The sequence below is a fragment of the Rutilus rutilus genome, assembly GCF_951802725.1.
Source record: "Rutilus rutilus genome assembly, chromosome: 24".
NCBI lineage: Eukaryota > Metazoa > Chordata > Actinopteri > Cypriniformes > Leuciscidae > Rutilus > Rutilus rutilus.
Genome location: NC_140228.1, coordinates 29,048,018 through 29,062,001, shown reverse-complemented (window position 1 = coordinate 29,062,001; position 13,984 = coordinate 29,048,018). Strand labels below are relative to the sequence as shown.

General features: G+C 37.6%; 1 protein-coding gene across 2 annotated transcripts in view; it reads left to right on the top strand.

Annotated features, from left to right (window-relative positions):
- piezo2a (piezo-type mechanosensitive ion channel component 2a) overlaps positions 1–13,984 on the top strand; it is a 172,225-nt gene that overhangs the window by 117,284 nt on the left and 40,957 nt on the right. For both annotated transcript variants that reach the window (XM_084398790.1, XM_084398789.1), the window contains exons 21-31: positions 1,809–1,931; positions 2,032–2,232; positions 3,419–3,623; positions 4,324–4,425; positions 5,584–5,749; positions 7,203–7,446; positions 7,753–7,849; positions 9,581–9,746; positions 10,738–10,827; positions 12,263–12,384; positions 13,299–13,370. In XM_084398790.1, the coding sequence (XP_084254916.1) occupies positions 1,809–1,931; positions 2,032–2,232; positions 3,419–3,623; positions 4,324–4,425; positions 5,584–5,749; positions 7,203–7,446; positions 7,753–7,849; positions 9,581–9,746; positions 10,738–10,827; positions 12,263–12,384; positions 13,299–13,370 (1,588 nt within the window). The remainder of the gene's footprint in view (positions 1–1,808; positions 1,932–2,031; positions 2,233–3,418; positions 3,624–4,323; positions 4,426–5,583; positions 5,750–7,202; positions 7,447–7,752; positions 7,850–9,580; positions 9,747–10,737; positions 10,828–12,262; positions 12,385–13,298; positions 13,371–13,984) is intronic.

Genomic DNA, 13,984 nt, shown 5'->3' with positions numbered 1-13,984 from the left:
GTGCAATGACGTAGAAATAGCGTAATGACGTAGAAATAGTGTAATGACGTAGAAATAGCGTAATGACGTAGAAATAGTGCAATGACGTAGAAATAGTGCAATGACGTAGAAATAGCGTAATGACGTAGAAATAGTGTAATGACATAGAAATAGCGTAATGACGTAGAAATAGCGTAATGACGTAGAAATAGTGTAATGACGTAGAAATAGCGTAATGACATAGAAATAGCGTAATGACGTAGAAATAGTGTAATGACGTAGAAATAGTGTAATGAAATAGCGTAATGTCATAGAAAAAGCGTAATTACATAGAAATAGCGTAATGATGTAGAAACAGCGTAATGACGTAGAAATAGCGGTATGATGTAGAAACAGCGTAATGACGTTGAAAAAGCGTAATGACGTAGAAATAGCGTAATGACATAGAAATAGCGTTATGATGTAGAAATAGCGTAATGACATAGACATTAATAGCGTAATGACATAGAAATAGCGTAATCATGTAGAAATAGCGTAATGACGTAGAAATAGCGTAATGAAATAGCGTAATGTCATAGAAAAAGCGTAATGACAAAGAAATAGCGTAATCATGTAGAAATAGCGTAATGACGTAGAAACAGCGTTATGATGTAGAAACAGCATAATGACGTTGAAAAAGCGTAATGACGTAGAAATAGCGTAATGACGTAGAAATAGCGTAATGACGTAGAAATAGCGTTATGACGTAGAAACAGCGTAATGATGTAGAAATAGCGTTATGACGTAGAAACAGCGTAATGACGTAGAAATAGCGCAATGTCGTAGAAAAAGCGTAATGACAAAGAAATAGCGTAATCATGTAGAAATAGCGTAATGACGTAGAAACAGCGTTATGATGTAGAAACAGCATAATGACGTTGAAAAAGCGTAATGACGTAGAAATAGCGTAATGACGTAGAAATAGCGTAATGACGTAGAAATAGCGTTATGACGTAGAAACAGCGTAATGATGTAGAAATAGCGTTATGACGTAGAAACAGCGTAATGACGTAGAAATAGCGCAATGACGTAGAAATAGCGTTATGACGTAGAAACAGCGTAATGATGTAGAAATAGCGTAATGATGTAGAAACAGCATAATGACGTTGAAAAAGCGTAATGACGTAGAAATAGCGTAATGACGTAGAAATAGCGTAATGACGTAGAAATAGCGTTATGACGTAGAAACAGCGTAATGATGTAGAAATAGCGTTATGACGTAGAAACAGCGTAATGACGTAGAAACAGCGTAATGACGTAGAAATAGCGTTATGACGTAGAAACAGCGTAATGATGTAGAAATAGCGTAATGATGTAGAAACAGCGTAATGACGTTGAAATAGCGTAATGTCATAGAAATAGCGTAATGTCATAGAAATAGCGTAATGACATAGAAATAGCGTAATGACGACTGGTTTTGGGCATTTTTACTGCGTGATCAATATAAGCAGCAGCACAAAGGCTCATATGCTCATTATCTCCAAATTATGACCAAAACTGGATAAATATTAATTCTGCTGTTTAAAACAAATAAAGAACCGATGTAGGAGAATGGTTATTATGCGCAAACAGCGAGAAACTCTGTATATTCGTGCAGTGTGCGCATGTCACTGATAATATAAAAATATATATTCAGATTTGAAGCTTGTGACATATAAACGTGCACATCGACCCGATCACATGTTCAGCGTTCATGTAAACACTACGATCAGATTCATCAATCAGAATGAATTCAGTCCGATTGAAAGTTGTGCATGTAAACGAGCCAGTGTCTGGTATCTCTCCTGAAGCCTGATAACTACACCGAGGCGCAGAGGTTGGACATGGCCAAGTCTCTTCTCTACAGCGGCCCGGTGGACCCGGCCAACTGGATCGGACTCAGAAAGTTCTCTCCATTACTGGAGAACCTGAGGGTACGTACACACACTCAAAGACACATCAGAAGTTAATCGATCACCCGTGTATACACCTTCAATCGTCCTTAACGTCCTTAACCTTTTTTCCCACACACAGAATAATTTACTGATGCTGGCCATCTTGGCGTTTGAGGTGACAATTTACCGTCACCAGGATTTCTACCGTATGAAAAGCAACCTCACGCCTCCAGTCACAAGAACCATTTTTCACAACATCACACGGCAACATCTGGACGACGGCATCGTCAACTGCGCCAAATATTTCATCAACTACTTTTTCTACAAATTTGGTCTTGAGGTAATTCCATCATTATGCTAATCAGTGAGTTTTTTCATGACAGAGGTCTCTTCTGCTCACCAAGGCTGCATTTATTTGATCAGAAATACAGCAAAAACAGTGAAATATTATTCCAGTGTAAATCAGCTGTTTTCTATGTGAATATACAGTAAAGTGTAATTTATTCCTGTGATCAAAGCTGAATTTTCAGCATCATTACTCCAGTCTTCAGTGTCACATGATCCTTCACAAATCACTCTAATATGATGATCTGATGCTTATGAAACATTTATGATTATTATCAATGTTGAAAACAGCTTCATATCTTTGTGGAAACTGATGAATTTTATTTTTCAGGATTCTTTGATGAATAGAAAGTTCAAAAGAACAGCATTTATTTGAAGTAGAATCTTACATTTAGGGGGGTTACATTAAGGGTTTGGACTATAGCCGCGTTCCCATTACAGATTTGCGCAAAACTTTTGCGATATTTTCTAAATGTCGCTAAAAACTATTGCGAAATGACAACGTTTCCATGAACCGATGTTATGCGATCCATTGCAGTTTTGCTAAATATTCCTTTTTTGAACTGCCTGAAAATCCTCCTCATGCGATCGTAAAAACTTTTTTGCAATATATGGGAGTTTTTGCGAAATTGACGTGTTTCCATTGGGCGTATTTTCAATTCGCAATTTCAATTTGCGCAGTTTGAAGGGTAATGGAAACGCGGCTTATGATTGATTGATCCAGCAACATGTCTTACTTGGCAAAATCATGTTCATCCTTTTAGGGGCCAGTTTTAGTTTAGTCCAGACACTGATTTACTATGCAGGATCCCGTCCCACCTGGATGGTCTCTAATAGATAATCTGCTGAAGCTCAGATTGCTAACACACTCTTGAGACAGATAAACCACAATATAATGGATCAGGGATACGTGATGGATATTGAATTTTAATTTGTGTGTGTAGTGATCTTTGCAACGGAAGTGAATCAATCAAAACTAACTTTAGCTGGACAATAACCTTATTCTAGAGCTGCTGTAAAGCCAAAACAATCTCTGTTACTGTAATTTCCTATTATCGCTGTGAAGCTGCTTTCAAACAATCTGTATTGTTAAAAGCGCTGTATAAATGAAGGTGACTTGACTTGACTGATACCCATTATTATCCTAATTTGAAAAGCTTGTCTGCATGTTGCTGCTCCAGACCTGTTTCCTGCTAGCGGTGAATGTGATTGGCCAGCGGATGGATTTCTATGCCATGCTGCACGCGTTCGGCCTGATAGCGGTGATGTTTCAGCGTCGGAGGAAAGCCATCGCTCACGTCTGGTCCAAGTATTGCTGTTTCCTGGCCTTCATGCTTTCCTTCCAGTACCTGATGTGCATCGGCATCCCTCCCGCCGGCTGCACAGGTGAGTGAGTGATCAGGTGTGCTTTAACTGAGACAGTCCTTTATTCTCTGTTGTGTCCAGGGTTTGAAATGAACACCCGCTAAATGCGAGTAGAACTCAACTGTGGCGGGTTACGCTGTCAAATCACTGGCCAATTTGGCGTGTTACATATTATGTTTACTCACTTTGCTGGAGAAGTTTGTGTAAGACAAATCTGCCCAGATTTAGTGCAAACACTCGTGATTCATCATGATATATTAAATACAGCGTATTGCACAGAATCTGCTCATATATGGCTTACTTTAACACACACGTCACTACACAACAAATAACAGTGCACTTGTTCATTTGCATTGAAGCAATGGTGAAGATTAAAAAGCATTTGGTGAACAGAAAAAACATTCATATTTTTCCAGCATCCTAAAAACAAAAATTATGGTTTTTGTACTGTATTGTCTGTCTAAAACATGTTTTTGGTGAAAAGGATGAAAGAGGAAGGGAGGAGATGCTGGATGACAAGATTTTGTTTGAAATAAGAAATTAATGTATGAAATCCAAATTTTATTTTATATATATATAAGCTGTGACGTAGTTAAGCTATATTTTATTGGTACTTCCTGTGAATATGTTTTACCATGCTTTGCACTAAAAATGTTCAATAAATATATACTTAAAATAATAATCATTCGGGTCTTGAAATTCTGTGTCTGCTTTGGTTCAGATTATCCGTGGAGAAGCCCGTCGTCCAGCATGGACTCCAACGTCATCAAGTGGCTCTACTTCCCCGACTTCCACACCAAACCCAACTCACTCTTCCTGCTGTGTGAGTAAAGACATTAACGGCTCAAATCTGTGTTGAAATCAAATTCCTCCTAGGGTTAATCTCATAATCTGAAATAAAAAATGTATTAATTGAAATGAAATAAAATAAAAATATTTCAGCTGGTTGCCAAGGTAGCATTTCTCATTTTTGTTTATTTTAAGTTGAAAAAATAAATAAAGTGATGATTTAAATATGAGCGCTGAACGTTTCAAAGTAAAAATGCGGCGCTGTTGTGTGTTTTACATACAGAGCCCCTAAAGGGACATGGCGGTGGGAAAAATATATATTTTTAAAGCTTTTACATCTCAGGCAGCTCCGTACGTTAACAATGGAGCGGATACATTAATTAACTTATGATCTACTGTTGATGAATTTTGACCAGGTTTACTTTATGGTATTTGTATTGTAATATGTTGTAGATGTTCTAGAGTGCATATTTTATCTTTTCGAATAACAGTTTGGAATAGTAAAGCAAAGTCATTTCAAAATAAGAGTCCCAGTGGCTTGTTTATAATTAAAAGTTCCACATAATGCATAAAGTTCTTATTTCCTTGTGTTATAATTGGCACTTTGGTTACACAATAAACTGTGTCTGGCATTTAATGCAACGTAAACTCTTGTAGCTTCTGTCTAAAAAAAAAAAAAAAAACTTATAGAAATGACAAAAATACACAACAGAATGACTAGAAATAGAAAATATAGAAATTCGATTCACCAGATTGTCCCTGTCTGTGGTTTAACTGGTGTTCTGTGTGTAGATGACTTCTTGCTGTGGTTTAACTGGTGTTCTGTGTGTAGATGACTTCTTGCTGTGGTTTAACTGGTGTTCTGTGTGTAGACGACTTCTTGCTGTGGTTTAACTGGTGTTCTGTGTGTAGACGACTTCTTGCTGTGGTTTAACTGGTGTTCTGTGTGTAGACGACTTCTTGCTGTGGTTTAACTGGTGTTCTGTGTGTAGACGACTTCTTGCTGTGGTTTAACTGGTGTTCTGTGTGTAGACGACTTCTTGCTGTGGTTTAACTGGTGTTCTGTGTGTAGACGACTTCTTGCTGTGGTTTAACTGGTGTTCTGTGTGTAGACGACTTCTTGCTGTGGTTTAACTGGTGTTCTGTGTGTAGACGACTTCTTGCTGTGGTTTAACTGGTGTTCTGTGTGTAGACGACTTCTTGCTGCTGCTGTGCGCGTCGCTGCAGGGCCGTGTGTTCGAGGAGGAGTGTGTGACGCCTGTGCAGATGCTGGCCGGTGATAATGTGGAGATCTGTCGAGACCTGGACGCCGCCAGCTTCAGCCAACACAACCCTGTGCCCGACTTCATCCACTGCAGGTCAGACCGTCACCTACGACCTGATCTCACTCACTATCAAATACAGTTCTATATTCAGAATTATATATTATATTTAGCCTTTTATTTGATGTTTTGATCTTTTGAAATACTTTGAAAGTTCCATTTTAAATCAAAAATAACATTACGGATTTGTATTCCATGTGCTTTTAGCCAACATCAGATTGCTTTGCAAAAAAGGGCTGCAGAATGACTTAAAAAAAAAGAAAAAGTTATATTAAAATAATATAACTGAATTAAAATGCTGAAAAAACACACCATATTTCTTTTACCCTTACCCTTAATGATGCCTGTCTGCTGCTCTGATCACATTTAGAGGATATCACAAGTGTGGTCAGTTTTTCCACTTCTTCATCATTATCCTTATTATTATTATAGTTGCATATTCCAATAATAAATCAAAATCACCAGCTAATGTGACATGGGTAATTCTGAGGGAACCAGAACTGCTGTTACTTTCAAAATGTTCATAACAGGACTTTAGGTCAGAGATAGAATGGCCAATAACAGCCTCACCTTGCAAATATCATCATATCGCACCAAATTGGTTATGCCAAAAAATAGTAAAATATTATTCCAATTTAAAATGGCTGATTCTATGTGAATATATAGTAAAGTGTAATTTATTCCTGTGATCAAAGCTGAATTTTCAGCATCATTACTCCAGTCTTCAGTGTCACATGATCCTTCAACCATTATTCTAATATGATGATTTGAGGCTCAAGAAACATTTATGATTATCATCATCAGGGCTTGACATTAACTTTTTTGCTCACCAGTGGATTTCCAAAGTTTCTAGCCACTCAGCGTTTTCACTGACCACAATTTTGACATCGATACCATGGAGAAAAACTGCCATATATCTATTTTTATTACTATCTCATAATTAGGCTGCTGTCACTTTAAGACCTGATGCACAGATCCATTATACTGTTACACGTGCGTTTTCTTTCTCAACTGTTTACTTTCAGTAATATTCAACATAACTGACTGTGTTTACGTGAAGATTCACCAAGACTGCCATTTTGACATTATTTTGTGTGTATTTGACTGTTTAAGCGCAATAAGCAGCGAAAAATAACTCAATTTAGTTCTGAGAGATGGCTTTATGTGTGTGTGCTTTGGGTCTGAGCACTAAATCCGCAGGAATGAGTGAAATTATGTGCAATCCCACGCTGAAATACAAGCCCTGTAACACCAATAATATTCACCCGGAGCAAATGAAACGAGTGAGTGAGGGGAATATACAGTAGTCAACATTTTAAGTGGATCAAAACCTCTCATCAAAGTTATACATGAACCCATTCTTGTCTTAGGACAACTTTGAACTTTTTTGCTCCTCTTCAAAATGTTGACTACTGTATGTAAGTATGAGGTCAAATATATAAGTATGATCTATAAAAGGACGTTTCATTTTTTCGTGTCATCTTTGCAGGTCGTATTTGGATATGCTGAAGGTGATCATGTTCAGCTACCTGTTCTGGTTCGTCCTGACCATCATCTTCATCACGGGCACCACACGCATCAGCATCTTCTGTATGGGTTACCTGGTCGCATGCTTCTACTTCCTGATTTTTGGAGGCGAGCTGTTACTGAAGCCAATCAAAAGCATCCTTCATTACTGGGACTTCCTCATAGCGTACAACGTGTTTGTGATCACCATGAAAAACATTCTCTCAGTAAGTATCTCATAAATTTGGTTCAGTCAAGGTGTAGTAAATTAGGTCTAAATATCCGTGGGCTGAAATAAATGTTAACGTCTGGGCCGCTCTGTTAAAAATGCTCTGAATTCAGAGGGTGTGGAGTGAAAAGAAGTGTTTGTCGGATTTGATGAATAATTACACACTTGAGGGTGACAAATGGAAACTATTTCTCATTGACAAACAACAATGTTCTCTTTCAAAGAGGTTCGTCCAACATTTGAGATACACAGAAATGATATTTTTGCTGGATGTCGATGTAGTTTCTGTTCTGTTGTCTCTCAGGTAGCGGCCTGTGGATATATAAAAGCGCTGGTGGCGAATCACTGCTGGCTGATCCAGTTGTTCAGTCTGGCTTGCACTATAAAAGGATATTCAAAACGTAAGTTATGCTTTCATTTCCTCTTTGGTTCAAGAAATTGAATGCTCACATTCAACATTCATTGTACACTTCTGTGTCCCATGACTTTTCGGTGCCACAAATCCCACGTTTTAATGCTGAAAACTGTGAAATCTAACTGTAACTGCTGAAATCTAACCTAAAATTAACCTTGCATGACAAATAACACACAAATTATTAAAATGCCGCCTTTGGACTCACTTTATAGGATGTGATTGTAATGTGTGAAACAACTAAAAAAGATATACAATGTAATTTTAAAATGATTATGTTAATGTATCATTTTAAAGTGCTCCTATTACCTGTCATGTAGTGTGTAATGCAGCTGAATGTAAAAGATCTGCAACGATCTAAAGTGCAGATAAATGGAGTTATTGTCTCCTGAAAGAAGTGATTCTGAACTGAAATGAGTGTCAGTAATTCCAGTCTCACTTCCTCACTTTTCAACTAATTTGCATAATGCCAGCCTGTGATTTTAATTGGCTGAACAGCGTCTCTTCGCTCCGCCCTCAAACACTGTAGTGTATCTGAGATTGGAAGAGTTTGGTTCGTGTTGTTCGTGTCGAGAAGACGCTGTTTTCTGCTGACAAAGCAAATCCACTTTGATGAGATTGATACGGTGAAACCCACGCCATCGTTACTGTTCGTATCACTGTGTGTCAAGAGCTGAGACTCAGATATGATAATGAGCATTTGGTTTCTGACACGTGCTGTAAGCGGTCGACCAATCACAACAGACTGAGCTATCTGACCAATCAGAGCAGAGTAGACCAATCACAACAGACTGAGCCGTCTGACCAATCAGAGCAGAGTAGACCAATCACAACAGACTGAGCCGTCTGACCAATCAGAGCAGAGTAGACCAATCACAACAGACTGGGCCATCTGACCAATCAGAGCAGAGTAGACCAATCACAACAGACTGAGCCATCTGACCAATCAGTGCAGAGTAGACCAATCACAACAGACTGAGCCGTCTGACCAATCAGAGCAGAGCAGCTCTCAGAGAGGCGGGGTTTAGAGAGACTGAATCCTTTATTGAATAATTTCAGACACTGAGAGAAAAGAGCTGATGCTGCAGTGGATATTATTATAAAATGTTGACCTTGGATGCATGTAAACCTGCAGTAGGAGAAAACAAAATTAGGAACTTTTAAAATAGTGGCACTTTAACTCACTGTTTTTACAATATGTAATTAATTGTAGTAATAAATTCTAAGGGCTAAGCTTTTTTTTTTTTTATGCCCACATGATTTTCGTTTGTTTGTTTGATTAGATTGCATATCAACAAAAAAAGTCACCAAGTTTTGAACCACTCAGATTGAGGAAAAAATGGCTGAACAGCTTATAAAAGTTAATTATTTGCTCATTTTAATATCACTTTTAGTGTGCCTGTTAAAAATAATTAATAATTATAATAATATTTTTTTAATGCCTAATCATTTCATATGCCTGATGAGGTCAATAAGGTCATCATATGCCTGATGAGGTCAATAAGGTCATCATATGCCTGATGAAGGTCATGAGACCGAAACGTTGCTATTAAAATGCTGATACTCGTTTGCAAGTATTGATAGTGTGCGGGATTTCCTTGTTTCCTGACCGGCCTGGTCTATTCTCCCACGCACCTGCAGGTGTGCGATGGTGACTGCTCATTAACATCAGTTTTAATAACAGCTTGATTGCGCTCTGATGATGCACTGTGTCGCGCAGCGGAGCAGAACGCACACAAGCAGTGTGAGCTGCCGAGTGACGAGGCCGGCATCATCTGGGACAGCATCTGTTTCGCCTTCCTCCTCCTGCAGAGACGGGTCTTCATGAGCTATTACTTCCTGCACGTCGTGGCCGACATCCGGTCCTCTCAGGTCCTCGCCTCCAGGTACGACAGCTCCATTCACAGCGCTTTTCAGAAAATTCATGAGTCCACATTACAATTTACAGTGATCTGTTATCAGAAGTAACTGTCTAAGTTATGTATTTCAGAAATGTACATTTACAAAATCACAGTCAGCGAAAAAGCTATTAATTTAAGCGATGTTGTAATTTAATTGAAGCTGATTGAAGTCATGAATACTTGTTTGTTAACAGATGATTACAGGTACACACACCGCTGTTTGCTTTTCATCTGTGCCTGTGTGTCGATGTAATCAGAATAGTCTGGTTTTTTTTTTCTTAACGTCTAGGAAATATCAAGATCACATGACTGCTTCATAAAACAAACATATGAGACACACAGGCAAACCAAACATGATTCAGACACCAGATATCATTTTTGATATGTGTTTACTAGTGTGATCAGGACACTATAGTTCATTTATGTAAGTGAGGAGAGCAAAATAAAGTAAACTGTGACATATTATACCCAATAATTCTTCATACAGCGACTACCAGTGACATTTATACACATTTGGGACCAGAAATGATTGGGACACTTTGAGCTGATCATGTTTTGCTGAAGTGTTTTGTCTTTAACTGCTAATGCTCTTTTTACACACAGACTGAACACAATGAAGCATTGCTTGGTGATTGGTTGAGCTAAACTGGTATTATCTAATTGTGTAGTTAAATTTAACAGCTGACAGATATTCAACATAATTCATGTGTGAGACGGTCTAACAGAAGGACGGACAAAACCAGTCAAATATCAACTGAGTTCTGCTCATATTTTATCACCATTTTCTAAACTATAGTGAATAAACTGTGATGATGTGAGACATGTGTCTGAATACATGTTGGTTTGACTGTAATAAGCACTTTTTGACTCTTATTTGAAACTGCTTAATATTTCAGAATGTAATGTTTATTAGGAGCATCTTGGACTCACTCCGACTGTGGTTTGTGTGTTTGTTCTCTGTTTCTGGTCTGGTCAGAGGAGCGGAGCTGTTTCAGGCGACCATCGTGAAGGCGGTCAAAGCCAGAATAGAAGAAGAGAAGAAGTCGATGGATCTACTGAAGAGACAGTGAGTTCATGAACGCCTCAGTGTGGGACTCACAATGTCTCATTGTTTACTGCCAACTGCTGCATTCTTTTACACACAGTCCGATCAAATCATGTGCTTACGGATGCATGAACACAAATAAATGAGATTCTGTATTGCTTAATGGCTCTTAGAGGAGCTATTCGGCTTTTTCCATCTGTCTTTAGTGTGTGATGTTGCTGTTTGATCATGGACAAGCTCCAGTTCTTCTCTATATCTCTTCTGAACTCCTGAAACGCCTCCATTGTAGTCTTGAGTTTCTTCCGGGAACGAACACGTCACAATATTCCTCATTTTAATAATTCATACGCAAAATAAAGGGGCGGGGCCTGGTTGAGTTAGTTAGTAGTGTGTTAAAGGGGTGGTTGATTATGATTTGACTTTTCTAACTGTAGTTAGTGTGTAATGTTGCTGTTTGATCATAAACAACATCTGCAAAGTTATGACGCTCAAAGTTCAAAGCAAAGGGAGATATTTGCTTTTAAAGAAATCACTTTTTAAGGACTACAACAAACGGCTGGTAGAGACTACACCACATTCCTCCCGGGTTAGTGACATCACCAACCCTAATATTTACATAAACTCCGCCCCCTGAACACGATTTATAGATTATCATGACAGAATATGCTAATCAATGACTAGAAGATAACTACACATAATCTACATAAATTCATCAACTAACCATTCAGAAATGTCCTGTTGCTTCTACATGTTGTCTCTTCTTCTCGAGTCTCTCCATCATTGTCTGACTCCGGTTTGAACATAAAAGGCTAAAAGTTGTAGAAATTTTCAGTGCATGTGTGTGTGAGTGCAACCTGTTGAAGCTCCGCCCACTGTGCCGGGAGCAGCAGCTCATTTGCATTTAAAGGGACACACACAAAACTGGTGCGTTTTTGCTCACCCTCAAAAAGTGACAATTTTAACATGCTATATAAAAATATCTGTGGGGTATTTTGAGCTAAAACTTCACACACACACTCTGGGGACATCAGAGATTTTACATCTTGTGAAAAGGGCATTATACCACCCCTTTAAACTGGTGGTTATGGGGCGGGACATTTCCCACACACACTCGAAGCGCTCGACCAATCACAACACACTGCTCCAGCCGACCAATCAGAGCACAGTGTGCTTTTCAGAAGGAGGGGCTTCATAGAGACAGGAAGTAAACAGAGCGTTACTGACAGACTGGGAAGAGAGGAGCCGCAACAATAGAGAATATGAGGAAAATAATGTGTTTTTTTGAACATTCAAGCATAAAAACCTAAGACACGCAGTGATATCTCAGGCTTGCCAAGCTTTTTTCTTTGCTTGCCCTTTCTGCCTCTTTATCTTCAATTATACTCTGATTGTGTTCAAGGGAAAAGCTAAATTAGGTCAACTCTAGCTAAACTTTTCCTCCGTCTGTGTCTCTCAGGATGGACCGCATCAAAAGCCGACAGCAGAAGTTTAAGAGAGGGAAAGAGAGGATGTTGTCTTTGGCTCAGGAAAGTGGGGAAAGTCACTCAGTAGTGAAGGAGGAAGAGGATGAAGATGAAGGTATATTTACATAATCAGCTTTTTAAGAGCAGTTGTCAAGAAATCAAGTTTTCCCACCAAAGACGCATTAAATCCATCAAAAGTGACAGTAAACACATTTATAATGTTACAAAAGATGCTATTTCAAATAAATGCTGTTCTTCTGAACTTTCTATTCATCAGAAAATCCTGGAAAATATTATGTATCACAGTTTCCACACAAATATGAAACTGTTTCCAACATCAATAATAAATCATCATATTATAATGATTTGTGAAGGATCATGTGACACTGACGACTGGAGTAATGAAATTCAGCTTTGATCACAGGAATAAATTACACTTTACTGCATATTCACATAGAAAACAGATGATTTACATTGTAATAATATTTCAGAATTTTAACTATATTTTTGATCAAATAAATGCAGCTTTAAGAGCAGAAGAGACTTATTTCAAAAACATTTTAAAAATCTTTTGAACGGCAGTGTATGTTTTTCATTATATATTATTTTTTCAGTGTACAATAAACAGAATTAAATTGATCAAATAATACATGTATAATTCAGTATCCAGTTAATTGTAATATTAGTAATTCAATGGCACACAAATTGGAAAGTTTTCTGAGAATAATCCAAATATATTCATAACTCGAATGCATTTAATTCACATGGACCAAATAAAAATGTGTCTTGTCGTGCACACACGCTTGAGTGTATCTTTGTCCAAACACACACTTTAGTCCAACATCAGTGTGTGACTGTAGATTTGTGAATTCCACAAGTGCCTGCGCTTAACAGCGGCGTTAAATGCATTGCAATCAAATCTAAAACACATGAAAAGCGCATACCAGACCTCAGAGTAAATGTGCGCTCTTTGAAATGGGTTTAATGTTTCTGTGTGTGTGTGTGTGTGTGTGTGTGTGTACATCACAGGAGAGGCCAGTAAAGAGAAGAAGAAAGGCAAGAGGAAGCATTGGTGGAAGCCTTGGGTTGATCATGCATCCAGTCAGTATCTCTTGCTCTTCTCATGTTCATAATTACATTTGCAACCAAAATGATTTGACAGGATCCCAGTGTTGATCTGATATCATTCGGATGAATATTGCAGTTCAGTTTCTCAGATGTGTCTCCAGAGAAAAACACACTGGGTTTCCCAGAGATCTCAACAATATCACCAACAGAAATATCACAAAAGAGATGCATTTCACAGAAGTATTTCACATCAACGCATCAATTGTTTCTGTTTTTAAATAAATAAAAAAAAGGAAACAAAATTTAGATAAAATCAAACATTTTCTCTGGGTATTCCAAAAATAATTTAAAGGACTTAATTTAAAGGATTTTGATATATGTGTCAAAAAAAGATTGTATATGTGCATATTGTATTGACTTCAAAATAGTGTTATTTTTGTAGTTTTATTAATATTTAGAATTTGCCTTTATTTTAATATTTATGTTAATTTTAGTTTAATTTTTAATATTTATTTAATATAATATTTAATATTATTATTAATATTGGGAAATTTATTGTGAGACAGACAGGTTTAATTTATTTTTATTTCAGTTTTAGCTTTTATTTATTTCCAGTAAAATTTTTTAGTGCTTCAACTTAAACTTAT